Here is a 14,476-nt window from a genome sequence, read left to right as displayed (position 1 = left end):
CCCAGGGAAGACTGTGATGCTGAGTTGTAGCAAGCTTTAAGAAAGGAGAAAGACATAGCGTGCCTGCACTGCTTCATGAATAAGGAATGTTGGATTATATTAGCACTCATTAAACTACTACATTATCTGAAGCTCAAAAAGGGAATCACATTCATAGTTACCATTTATAGCTCATATGCAATTCTAAATACAAATATGCAGGAACAATAATTATCTGTATCAAATCAGAACTGGTATTTATACATATACATAGAAAAGAAATCACATACAACTTAGTATTTTACATTAAATCGTAAAAGAGACAGTGTTGTCCTGTTGTGACCACAGAGATAAGAACTATAACGTGAGTCAAAAGAATTATTTGATGGCTAATAGTTGCAATCCCTACTGTAGTAGTATAACAGCTGTGTGGGAGAGATGCCTTGTTTTCGATAATTGAATTCAGGGATGTCTATGGAAGGGTCCGGGGGCAGAGGGTCCCTCTCTGTAATGACTGTGAGCAAAAATCCTAGGAGCTGCTACCAGGACGTGACCACCCTAGAGGTACTGTATGTTCCAAGCCTTTTGTTTCACTGTTTGTTTATAACAAATACAAAAAGTGAATCAAGTCAATCGACTCATTTAATTTAAAGAAATGCAAGTTGTTCATCTTATCGTGTCCAATGCCCTGTCTTCCAAAATGCAGATTTCCCGTTATCACTTTTTTAATCTGTGCACAAAATGTACATAGCAGTTTATAAGTCACTACCCCAGCGACAACTTTGACTTAGTGTGTGACGTTGTGAAAGTCAGTCTGAGACCTTGATCTTCCCAGTTCCTGGCTGTGAGACTGGGACATAAATTAATCACTCTGAACTGAGGCACTGTACCACTCAGGAGGAGATTCATCACAAAAGGAAAAGAGTGAGGCGGTAGAATTTGTGTTTATAAATGCTACTCATCAAAACAATTTGATCCTGAGATTATTTAGCAGTTTCCATTCATTTATGAGCTCTTTTGAAACAGAGTATTGTATGAGTTGTAAGTGACTTATATCTTCTATCCCGTTAGACATGTATGAAAAATTCTACTGTTTTAACTTACCCAAGATCTAGCAGGTTCTCAAACATTGTGTTTTCAACAGTAATATAATTCTGGGGGATAGTCAGCATGGATTTAGAAAAGGCTGGCTGAGCTAACATCTTAAGTGTCTTTGAACAAGCAATTGCAGTCATGGATACAAGCAGAACATATGATATGAACTATTTTTATTTTACCATTTTTTTATTTTTGAAAAAGTGAAAGCTCCACTTCAAAGATTAATTTTAAGGGGAAAGTTCTAGGTGTCTAAGGTAATGGACAGAGAACACAGGAAGGGCGAATGTACATGCTGTGGTGGTGTGCCTTGTGTTTATGAATAATCTAGATTCCTGCAAACTTGTCAAATTTGTATATAATACAGAAATACAAGGACCTGCAGATGCTGTAGAAACAGGAAAAGAAATTCAAACAGAATTACACAACATAAAGGACTGAGTAACAATTTGGCAGATGATGTTTAATATAAACAAAGGCAGAGTATTTCGTGCAGATATAAATAAATAAAATATAAGATGGAAGACACTAATTGGAGAGCCATAGAAAAACAGGTCTCTATGTTAACACATTCCACGTCTCAAGTCAGTGTGGGGAAGTAATGAGAAAGGCCAACAATGTATAATGTTTTATAGTTAAAAAAGGCAAACAAAATATTATCAAATATAGTTAAAAGTTCAAAAATCAGTAACTTCTGTGTGAAATTGTTCAATACACTAGCAAGAACTGAGAAAACAAAATTGCTCACAGATACTTCTATGCTCATACAAGCTAGACTACAGTGGAACACGTTTCAAATGTCCAAAATCTGTAAAAGCACTGACAAAGTCATCCCTAAAGCACAACTTCAGCATCACCCAGTGTACTAAACTAAAGAATACAAGTGTGAAATACTTTTAAGCCCCATAACAGGAGGCAGACCTGTACACTAAGGGTTGTGGGGGTGTGGAACACGCAACATGGCTATGTTGTTGAAGCCGATACCCTAGCTTCCTTCAAGAAACAGCTAAGTGGGATTCTCAGAACAGTTAGCAAACTGGTTACATGGGTCACTTGGCCTCCTCTCATCTTCAAGCTTTAATAAAGTAATAGCTTAAAGTAACAACTTATTCAAGTGATTATAGTCTTAGGACTCCTTCACTGTTCCTCATATTGTGGAAGAAAACAAAACTGGCCTATTGGCATATATTGTATCTGGCTCGATATGTGGAGCCTTAGTGTCTTCCGTGCCAGCTAGTTGTGAAGTGATCCTGAGAGACTGTGACTGCGGTTCTCCTCTGTCACAGTAACACAGTACTGGTAGACTCTGAATAGCAAATTTCCTATGTGGAACAAAAGTGGGAAGCTCTGGATATATTGATAATATAGGGCATCCTACACCAACAAAATATGTTGTCCATCTAAATGATAAGATCAGATCACTTTATTGGCCACATACAATTTCTTGTATTAGGAATTTGTCTTTTCACATACGCCAGCTTGCTCTCCATGAGACACACAGACGGGGAGAGAAGCTGGGGGTCAGAGCGCAGGGTCAGCCATTGTACAGAGCCCCTGGAACGAACCAGCAACCTTCCAGCCACAGGCACAGATTCTTAGCCACAGAGCCACCGCTCCGCCCCATGAGCACTGAGGTAACGAGCAATTATTCTGTCCATGAAATTTGGAATGTTATAAGACAAACACGAGAAAACATGAAAGGACAGATAATGACCTTGATCGCCACTGTTTCAAAGGAAAAAGTGTTGCTCTCTGAGGCCTCTCTGTGTTTTGTTTTATGTGGGTGAAGAGGGGGTTTCGTTGAAGTAGGACCTTGCAACATCCTTTATCTGGACGCATGAGTCCAAGGTCAATTGTCTGATCACAGATTTCGCATAACCAAGGTCCAGTAAACATCTATTTGACCCCCAACAACAAAAAAACTAGGCAAACATGACATCTTTGGTTTACAGCAGAAATGAGGACCAGTTTAACTTATCATAGGTCATGTTTGCTTCAGCAGGGGGAAAGAAGTGCTTTACTGCAAGCAAAAAGGTACAACACTGAACAACTAAGTCTAAATTTCCTCCCTCCTTCGAGCGCAGAAACATTCTCTGATGGACATGCTATCCACATTACAGTGGTACCCATAAACAATAAAATATAAGCACATTCCCATTTTGTAAATATAACTTTTGGTATTCTGACACTTGCAAAAATGCAATGCTCTAATGATATTAAAATATTCATTTAACTCTTCATTAGACTTACACTTTTATAGTGTGGAAAATCTTGGTTGTTCTTTATTTGTCAATGTGTCAAAAAGGATTTTCACCCATTGCAAGTTTTGGATGCTAAAGTCCATTTCTGGTTGATTTATATAACTGTCTGGAGTTCATCTTAAAAATAAATAAGAAGACACTAACAATGTATTAATTTCTGAAGGTACGGCCTTTTCTACTGTTAAACAAAAGCCTGTGCTGGTTTGAAACAGTGTGCCAATGTGCCTGCACTTCAGAAGTCAACCGTTCAGCCTTGTCAGCTAATAAACATTGTTCCAGATTTTGAAGTAGTCTTCCAGTACTTTCTTGTCATTATTCATACTGGAAAACAGCTGAACACACAGCTATATTTAGCAGATGCTTTTATCCCAAGCAATTTACATTTGAGCCCATTTGCACAGCTACAGGAGGTATTTTACTGGAGCAATTTGAGCAAAGTATCTTGCACAAGTTACAAGCACAACAGCCATGTTTCAGTCCCAGGGTTTGGGTCCACAACCTTCCAGCTATAAATCCAGCATCACTCTTCCACACTGCCCGACAAACTGAGCTCAACCAAATCTCATTTGCACTGAGATCAGAGGAAAACAATACTTTCTCTGTGAGATACTTTCATGGATGCAGTAAGTATTCATATAGTAAATTTAGTTATGTGTGTCTCTGACTTCATTCAAAAACAGCAGTACCTTGCATGGCAATACGTTAGCAGTATTTGTTAACATATCATATCCAGCATTGAGAGTACAGTACAAACACTTTAGATAGGGCTGACTGATGTCTTGCAATAAATGCCTTCCTGCAGTACATTCTAAGTGGAGCTATGACTAATAGGACTTAATTTCAGTCCCTGCCACTGGATACAAAGTTAATATTTTTAAAAGTAAGATTTTTTTTTAAAAGCAATTAATTGAAAAACGATTTTCACAGTATGGACCAGCTAGTGTTTTCAGCTTTTCACTTCACAGCAGGGGAGAGGTAATAAAGCACAACCCTACTGTAACGAACAGTTCTTTCCGGACCCTATGCGGACGACACAATCCGAAGAAGTGGGAAACACTAGGAAAACGTCATGCAGGAATACGGGGCTGAAAACAGGGGGGCGTGTCCAAAGTGCGCTGGTGCACGGGGGAGGTGTGGCCGAGGCAAACAATCCAAAAGTAATCCATAGAGGGAATCCAAAAACACAAGAATAAGTCCATAGCCAGGTGATCCATCCAAACTAGGAATTAAAAACACGAACCGGGTCGGAACCAGCGGACAAGGAACGGGAACAGAGATTAAAACCTTAATGGGACCAGGCGCTTCCAGGTCCAGGACTCACACGGTACGGAAACCAGATGCAGAGCCAGGATGAACGTCAGCGCCTGGCTTTTAAGGTGGGCTGGGAAAAGGGATCAGGTGCACAGAATGAAGTCTAAAGTGAAAGGGCTGGAGCACCCTTAAGGAGGGGGGACTATAATCGTGACACCTACCTTTGCATCCTTCGCATGTAAGAGCGTTGTAGTGGTATCCAGAGGCCTTGTCCCCACACACCACGCACAGCTCCTCCCCTTTGATCCTGCCAGGATGGGGCCCTTGTCTTGACCTTTTGAACGCTGGGATGGTGCCATCCTCCATTTCTGCATCGTAACTGTTCTCACAGGGCACCTTTCTCAGTTCGTACATCCCCGAGGGAGAGTACCACTCCTCGGAATAGGCTGGGAAGTAGTTCTGGCTGGAGTAGTAAGGTGGAGAAGCCATGGGTGGCTGCACTGGAGGGAACTGCATGCTGGGATAGCTGGGAAAGGGCAGCAGCTCTGGGTCTTGCAGCAGGGGACTGCCCTGATCTGCCAGCAAGTCTGGGACACCAGCAGGAAAAACAAAAAAAACACAAAGGAAAGTTAAGGCCATAGAGCAGAGGCACTTGGTAACTGTGTGCCCCTGTTTCTCTAGGACACAGATCAGAAACTCCATCTCACGTTTTGCACCCACTGCTGGACATCTGGTCACAGTTTCGTTCGGAAAATTACAGCCTGTAAGTAGATATACAGTATGCCACCTGTTGGGAAATGTATAAAGTATTCCAGGTGTAAAAAGCTGCTTGCAACCCTTGGGGTTATTATTAGGGTGTGAGGTCAGGATTAAGGTTTTTGATACTAAACATGCAACTAATCTACAAATGAGTTCAGTTATTATCACATTTATATCGCTCTGTTAATATGTTATTAATATATTCCACACAGAAAACTTGTAGAAGTGGTATTTGCAGCCCCTAAACTCTAACCTCTGCTGCGTGGCTGGTGTCCCTCAGGGCAGTGTGCATGCAGACTGGACACCTGTTCACCTGCCACCCTTAACTGAGTTTTTCAGATCCAAATAAAAATGCTATGTAATGCAATCTATAAAATATGGTTGTGAAACTTGTGAAATCGTGAAAAAAGGAATAGAAAGGCCTCTCAGCTGTATTTTCTTCTTTCTGGCATGTATTCAGTGATGCAATCACTCTCCACCAAAATGGATTAACCTTACCATGGTTACCACTGCTTTTCAACCTTACCACGTTTTATGCTTTGTTTTATACTGTATTTCAGATTCATCTGACATTGACCTACTGTAACTAAGAGAAAACATGCAACAACAGGAAAGAAATAAAATTTAAAGAATGCTCACTGTAAACATAAAGTGTTTAGGTATTGGATGTATTATGGTGACAATACATTTATTTTTATTTTATTGGCATTTAAAAAACTACATTGAATGTCTTTAGTGAAGCTCACATATAACTTACTCATAAAATAAACATGGAATGACATTATCAACAACATGGCACATATCCCTACAAGTAAAAACACATTTGTTTTTAAATAACCACTTCAATCAGAAACCCCCTAAAAAGTGTTAAGTTACATGAACTCTAGTTCTCATATCAGCACAGATATGAAATGGCACAGAACACCAACACAGGTTATCCGTTCCAAGTCTCAGATACTCAGCTTTAGACTGACTTTCCACCAATTTCTAAACACGCCTCCGAAAAGCAAAATCAAAGACAGGAGCTACTTTTTTCATACTTGTGCCGTAATCACAAAAAAGCAGAATCTAGAGCAGTTCTAGGTTTCTTAACTCAATCATTTAACCAGGAAGAAGCAGACATTTCTTTTTCTGTTTGGAGTCCTCCATTCTAACACTCACACTGACCTCCTGCTGGCTTCTCTTGTACCATTTCCATGACAGTCAGGGCCAGAAACTGCGTCCCTTTCAGGAGTGGCTGCCCTTGGTCCGGACCCTGCTGTGACTCACCCCGTCCAGAGCAGTTTGAAATTAAGAAGCGCATTCATTGTGGGCAGCATGCTCTCGTAAAGAAGTAGAGTGTGTGCTAACGTGTGACTCATCACCTCAGTTTTACTGTAGCACCTTAGTACCTAAGAAAGCGAGCCAAGTGATCAAAGGTTGTCAGAGTTGTTAATTAACTTTTAAGACATTTTCAGGGCTGCATGACTACAAAATCAATATTATACAGATGTCTTTGTGTGAACTACAGTATGGATGCTGCATGCGGACAAACTGACTCCAAGCAACACCGAGTACGATAGTTCTGTGTGGGATCCGTTGCTCTTTGGAATGGTGTTCTGATCTGTGTATAGGAATCTGTCAGTTTCTTATGCACAGCTGTAATAATCCACACCAGTACTTCGTTTAATGCAAAATATATCTACATGGATATGCTTTTAAAACTGTTACAGACCTGGGCTTCTATGTGTTCTTTAATAGGATATTAGGATCAAAATACATTCCTGAGTCAACGCTGAGAAATGCTGAGTCAATAACAGGCCAATAACGTGGTGTAGCAGAATATCTAAGAATGTACCTATGTAAAGTTTTAGTTCGCCCAGATCTTGTATTAATTTTCAGCTGACCAGGACTGATGATTTTATTTATCCATATACTGTAGGAGGGTCGTGTGATCTATGACATCAAAATCATGGACACAAAATATTGGAATACCATTACATGTCATACATTACAGAATTCTACATTTCACAGCCATTTTTATGTGGCTACAAAATATTATAGCAGGAAGCCAATCATTAGTATTTGTATTGTAATCATTAATATCCTATTGTTGTAAATGTAATTGTGAACATTTTGCTAATTATTGCGTTTTCGGCAGTTACTTAAGTGTGCGTTTGATTTAACTGACTGTTTAAGAGTAGTATCCAGGAAAAACACCCCAGATTTATCAGGGTCAGCATGAAGTGATAGTATGTAGTTTACTATGGAAAATGTTATCCCCCCCCTCCCAAAGCTATTAATCTTAAACACATTTGCACATCTCCATTTAAAATAAAATTGCTCCGAGCTGTCAATGAGCAGGCTGTTTTGGAAGAGATTAATGCAGATAGCTGTCACGGTGATCAAGCCTCAGTCCGGGCCCAGAGGGAGCGCCACGCTGAGATTTATGGGCCTGAGTTTAAGGTAAATGTAGGCTGTTGTTTGTCAGCTTTGCACCGCCATGCAGACGCGACCAAAGCAAAACGCATCCGGTGAACGTCACATCTTAGGGTATTAAATCGACAGCGGTGTCTGTAGTACGTATTAAATTAATACTTAGCAAGCAGAATTAATCAAGATATAAATCATTAGGAACTGCAATAGATAAACTGATTCTCCCATGCTTGTTAATGAGTGTTCGTGTGTCGTTTCCATCTTCCTTTTTAAATATGTAAAAGTCGGGATAGTCGCAAAGACCATCGAAAATGGGTTTACATTGTTGGACGTTGACAATCTTAGATGTGAAACGAACCCTTTAAAGATTATTAATGCAAAACCTAGAGTGTATTTTCTTTGGAAAACATGAAGTCTGTGATGTTGCCTATGTTCAGCCTTTCAGAATCCACTTCAGCTGAAGTGTAAGAAGTTAAAAGGACACCCACGTCTAAGATCTCTCACTTTCATGTCTGTCTGCCAGCGCAGATGCAAGCAGTGTGTTCATGCTCTTCCTTTCTGGGGTGCAGCTGGGCACAGCGGTGGAGGGAAAAGAATAAAAGCTGAACTGTTTTGAACTGTTCTCATTTGATCGAGATTTCCACATCGGGACACAAGAGCACAAACCCCGAGCACGCTACTGAAATGCAATTAGTTCGTGAACCTGTTGGTCCCATACTTTCTTAATAATCTCATTCGCTTGCTTTTAGGAGCTGCACATGGTTCGCGAGAAAGCGCTGTAGCTTTTGTCGGCATCAGTGTTGTTTTGGCCTGCGGTGGTGATACGGCACCTAATGCAGCTTTGATGTACAGTAGACGGTCTGTCACGCGTGTTGCCCGGCCAGACCTCAATAAGACCGGGGTTCTGTCGGGAGAATTCAGTGCTGTTCTGGTTCCTGATTCGGGTGGGGGTCCCGAAAGTTCGGGGGAGTTGACAAGAGCCCAGTTCAGTCGGACTGACCTGTCAGCACTTCGCTATCGCTGCTGTCAACATTCATTCAACTAAACATTATTACAAACTATACTATACGTTATCCTCCTCTCTCCCTTGCACACGTGTCCTGCCTCCCTCCTCCACCCTATCTCCGCCTCTGCAGCTGCCCCTTGGTCGCTCCACACTCGGCTTACGCCTCATGGGGGTCCCGGCCTCCTCGTCCCGTGGCCAGGAAGACCCCATCCAGAGCACTAAATCACTGCATAATCCTTACAGACTACACTTCATCCTTGTGGTTGTTGTTGTTCCTTGCAAACAGGATTAGGTCACCGCCACAGAATCACACGAGGTCTGTTACAATGACACCCTCGTACAGCTGAAGTCATTCCTTACCGAAGAACTGTGAGTTTTCCGACAAGGGGAACCCATCGCTTGCTGGCGTCTGGAGCTGACCCACCACAGTAATATCCGAGCCCGCCCACTCATTCATGAAGCTGGCTTGAGAAGGTCACACTAGCAGCAAGGTCCTGCGAGACACAAAGACGTGTTCATTTCTCCAAGTGTCCTTACAAACCGCACGCACTGGAGAAATGTCACCTTCAAGGTGTGTCACGCTTTCATCTGGTGTGTACAGAATTTCCAGCTGTATTAATTTACCTAAACACCCTTTATAATAAAACCTGACATTTTAGAGTTGGAGCAAAATTTAAGACTCTTCAAGTCGTATTGGAAAGAAAAATTCAAACACAACAATCGCTTCGTGATTTTTTAAAGGAAATACGAAGTTTCGAGAAAACGTGTTTTGCACTGTTTTTCTGAACTGTTATTTTTCAGTACCAACACAGTTTTAAGGATAATTTCCCGGGAACATTCTGTTTTAAAACTTTTAAAACTCTCAAAAGGCCCGAAGCCTCATTTACGAAGTGGCTTAATGGACTGACAACTTCAGAAATATTTAACCATTTCAGTAGTGAAAACCCATCAAGGAGACATCACAGACTCCAAGAATATTTATGCTGTTCCTACAGTATAATATTACTCAATACAAAGACATTGTTCTGTAATTGATACAACAACAAGGAGATATTTTGTTTCATTCTGACAGGTGAAGGAGGAAGATCCTGTAAGGTTTGGAGAGATCATGATGTATTACAGTAGGGCAAATAATTTTGTATTGTTTTTCTATTAGTAACATGACAATATTATGCAGTTTGAATTAGGTCCATTCTAATTCTTGCATCAGGCATTAGATAGATAGATAATACTTTATTAATCCCGTAGGGAAATTGATGTGTTACAGCAGTCCAGCCCAAGACAAGCAAGACAGACATCAGAATAGTTATAAAACAAAAGACAACAAAATAAATATAAATAAATACATAGGTGTGTGCAAAATGTGCTGATCATAGTCACTGTAAAAACAATAAAATATGTGCAAAATGTGCATAGGTTTATACAGACTGATTATCCAAAAAGTACAATGGAGTAAACATGCTGTCCATAGAGGAGCAAATGAAGGGCTAACAGTCCTAGCCTAGGGCAGCGTTATACACCCTGACAGCCGCCGGGAGGAAAGACCTGCGGAAATGATCCCTTGAACACTGTAGCTGGATCAGTCTATTGCTAAATGTGCTCCGCTGCCCAGTAACAGTCCCATGAAGCGGATGAGAGGTGTTGTTCATGATGGCTGTGAGCTTGGTCAGCATTCTCCTCTCAGCCACCACCTCCATGGGGTCAAGGCTCAGCCCCAGCACAGAGCCAGCCTTCTTGATAAGTTTATTGAGCCTATTTGCATCTTTTGTCATGATGCTGCTGCCCCAGCACACAACAGCGTAGAAGATGGCCGCCGCCACCACCGATTCATAAAAAATGTGTAGCAGTGTTCAACACACACCAAAGGACCTGATTCTCCTAAGAAAATAGAGTTGGCTCTGACCTTTCTTGTACAGGGCGTCAGTGTTACCAGACCACTCCAGCTTATCATCCAGTAATAAGTTAATATGAGTCCCCAACCCCGGTCGTGGAGAAACACTGTGTCTCCTCCATTTGACATGTCGAGCTCATTTGATATCTAGTGTTGGAGGAAATCACCCATTCATCACTTGAATGAATCCCAGATACTGGCTTTGACAGCACAGCCAAATCATTTGTTCCACACACCCACAACCCTTTGTGTAAAGACATGTTTCCTGTTCTCAGTTTTAAAAGCCCTTCTAATTTCCTTTTTCAATTTTCTTTTATCCATTTCCTGTTTTGCTGTTTATTCTGAAAATGTCAATCGAATTGATTTTGTTAATGTCTTTAAGGATGGGAATTACTTGAATTAGGTCTCCTGATAGACGTCTCTGTTTAAAACCAAAAAGCATTAAGATTTTAAGTCTGTCAGGGTCCTTGTCTTTTGCCATAATGACCATTACTGAAAAATTGACTACTAAAAGGAATTTGAAGCAGATCATTCAATGCTCAATTGAGCCAAATTGTCAGTCCATCCATGTGGTTCCTAACTGCTTTATCCAATACAGAGCCTCAAGGAAGCTGGTGCCTGTTTGGTCACGCAGTTGTCACAAGGCAGGACACACCCTGAACAGGACGCCAGTCCATCGCAGGGTACAGACACACAGAGACACACACACTCACACCATGGCCAGTTTTCTAAAAAAAACAACAACAGTTGACCTGCTGGTATGTCTTTGAAACTGAGAACGTGGAGGTATCCCATGCCAACACACTGAGAACATGCAAACTCCACACAGTTAGCACCCCAGGAAGTGAACAAAGGGCCCTGGCATATGGATTTGCTTGAATTCCTATAATCTACAATTTTGAGAGTTCATCTTTTGTGAGGAACCTAATCCAAAACCTTCTGAAAATCTGAATATACCGTATCATTTGCATCTCATTAGCAGTACAAGAGTATTAACTTTTGTAGTTTCTTTTATCACATGCAGTATCTTGTACACCATGAAGCCTTAACACACATGCAGGTAATAGGAGTTTAATGGGATTTGTCAGAGGAGCTGTACTTGTGTTTAAGACGTCTCTACTGCATAGTATTAATCTGTATATGAAAGCATGCATGGGTCCCCTGTTGAATTACATACCCCATTCATAAGTACCCTCACTCGAATAAACATACTTATTATGAAAGCTCCTCTGAGTACATTCTATACAGGTATATAGCTCCCATATGAGTAACAAGAGTAACACCTGGTACATTATATTCAGTTGTTCTGAAGAAATTTGTTTAGGTTCAGTTAGTAACCATGAAGAATAAAAGTCATCTCTGAATAAGAGTCAGTTCTAATACAACAGATATACAAAGGGTATCTCTAGAAATTTGGAAATATGTTACAGTTGATCACATTTCTAGAGATACCCCTTATATCATTTATTAGTATTTCAATTTACAGCGAGTACAGTAAATGCTGAGGCCACTGTACCGGAGAGGTAAATACTGGTCCACAGACCTTTTACTTTCATTTTGCTTCTTAATAATGGTTAGCTTCTCAGTTGAACTGAAATTGTGAGCAGATGTTTTTTTTTCTTTGGAATGCATTTTGAAATGAATGTCTGTATTTGAAATCTATACTGTATTGAACTGTATACTATACTGTATACCTAAACACATTTATGTGCAGAGTGGTGGCTCTGTGGCTAAGGATCTGTGCCTGTGGCTGGAAGGTTGCCGGTTCAAATCCTGCAGCTGGCTACTCTGTTGGGCCCCTGAGCAAGGCCCTTAACCCCAGCTGCTCCAGGGGTGCTGTACAACAGTTGACTCTGTGCTCTGACCCCAAGCTTCTCTCCCTGTCTGTGTCTCATGGAGAGCAAGCTAGGTATGCAAAAAGGCAAATTCCTAATTCAGGAAGAAATTGTATAGGGTTAATAAAGTTATGTTATGATATTTCTTACAATGTACAGTATTTAAGTATGTTTTGCCTGCCTTTATCTGTTGCTTCCCCAGGGTAGTCTCTGATTGCCCGGCTACCCTTGGATAAAGCAATTAGAAAAATGGATGGATGGATATTTTTGTATACATTACACAGTGCAGTGTACAGTATTTCTAAATCGAAATCAGACTAAATTACCAACATTTCTACAGAAACAGAACTTACTGTATGCACCACATCTGTTTGTATCACCTTAAACCTCCATGATATGAACATTAAGCATTACATGTCCTACTAGCCCATGTGATTCTCTGCCATTAGCGTTCTGCTTCAGTCAAGTGATGATTTATGAAATATTGAGTTATTAGTGTATGGCATCTCAGCAAAATACAGTTCCATCAAGCAGGAAATCATAATAAACATAAATCAAAGTGCATGACCTAAAAAAAATGTTATGGCACAGTTAAAATATGGCTCAGCAGTCATTCATCTCCAAATTAGTTTTTTTTTAATCACATTACAGTGTTCAATAGACTGCCACATCAAATTAAATACAACCCTTAAAATGCCACATGGGGCTCCAGATTGCATGCTACACCGGCTGGGACTATTCCAGCAGCAGTTTTACCTTTCAGAGTTTCAGAGAGTAGACATTACCTTCCCTTGGTGGTTGCCTGCTTTGGAAATCCTGTGGTGTGCTGCTCCACACTGGGCTCTGGCTGTCCTCATTGTTTTAATACTATCAGTATTTACCACTAGGAACATTTGTTCCAGCCCAAGGCTCCACTGCGACTGTCTAGGGTCAGGGAGAAAGAGGCCAGTGGTTATTTATTAAACTCTCCGTTTTTTTTCAGTAAAGCCCCACTGTAGATCAGCAGCTGCATTCCCGCAGCCAGCTCCTCGTGTTTAAAAGGCAGCCAAACTTTTTAACAAGGAATTCATCCTATTGTAACAGTATCAAAGTCTGGAATGACCCATAACAAAATGAACTGTCCACTACTTTCCACATTCTGGATTTAGTTTTTTTTTAAATCATTTTCATTGCATATAATAATAATAATAATAATAATAATAATAATAATAATAATAATAATAATAATAATAATTATAATAATAATAATAATAATTGCTTACACTTATATAGCGCTTTTCTGGACACTCCACTCAAAGCGCTTTACAAGTAATGGGGATCCTCACCTCCACCACATAGCAAACCCTAAGAGATTTTTGAATGAAAATTTGACCAAAGCATTTTATTTATATTTGTATGTAATGGTTATAACTAGTATAATTACACTTCTATCAATATGCCATGCAGGATGAAACCTTTAATAGTGTTTAAGTAAAGTTAAAAAACAAGGACTTAGCTTTCCTAAGGCCTTCCTGTGGTTTCAGCACCTCCAGTCCAGTGGCAGACGGCTCAGTAAGTGTGGAATTGGTCATGCTCATAAGTTTGCACTGTTCTGGATTTTATGTTTTTGAAACTAAGTTTAATATTATATTTCCCCCCTACTGGTAAATATAGGTTGGGCCATTGTTGTCAGATTTATCGAAAATGGAGTTCTAAACTTTATCCAGGGTGTCCCTCTCTTCACAGCTTACATCAATGTGTAACTTCTCTGTAGTTCAATCACATTCTGATACTAACATGACAAATCCAGAGGGATAGAGCAGCTCATACTTGAGAGTTAACCCTCCTTTAACAGAACTGGCCAAAGATCAGCGCTCTCATAACCCCCTCGCCATGAGGAATGAGCCAGGGAGCTGCTATGAGGGTGAAGCTTGGGTGAAGGAGGGGAAATTGAAGAGATGTGCAGGTCAGATGAGTTGTGGGCAGCACTGGAGTATTTATGTAA

At 40.5% G+C, this 14,476-nt stretch overlaps 1 protein-coding gene across 4 annotated transcripts in view; it reads right to left on the bottom strand.

Moving 5' to 3' along the window:
* The window catches only part of nr1h4 (nuclear receptor subfamily 1, group H, member 4), a 32,486-nt gene extending 19,064 nt beyond the window's left edge, over positions 1–13,422 (bottom strand). The window contains exons 1-3 of one of the 4 annotated variants that reach the window (XM_006633062.3): positions 13,278–13,422; positions 9,127–9,260; positions 4,808–5,173 (exon numbers count right to left, since the gene is read on the bottom strand). In XM_006633062.3, the coding sequence (XP_006633125.1) occupies positions 4,808–5,173; positions 9,127–9,223 (463 nt within the window). In that variant the 5' untranslated portion in view covers positions 9,224–9,260; positions 13,278–13,422. Of the gene's footprint in view, positions 1–4,807; positions 5,174–6,506; positions 6,705–9,126; positions 9,261–13,277 lie in introns of those variants that run through there. The other 3 variants (XM_015351833.2, XM_015351831.2, XM_006633063.3) reach the window with 3 other exon arrangements.
* Positions 13,423–14,476: the final 1,054 nt, after the last annotated feature.

The sequence above is a fragment of the Lepisosteus oculatus genome, chromosome 7 (genome assembly GCF_040954835.1).
Source record: "Lepisosteus oculatus isolate fLepOcu1 chromosome 7, fLepOcu1.hap2, whole genome shotgun sequence".
Classification (NCBI taxonomy): domain Eukaryota; kingdom Metazoa; phylum Chordata; class Actinopteri; order Semionotiformes; family Lepisosteidae; genus Lepisosteus; species Lepisosteus oculatus.
The sequence above is the reverse complement of the archived record's forward strand: the minus strand, read 5'-3'. Positions and strand labels throughout refer to the sequence as shown.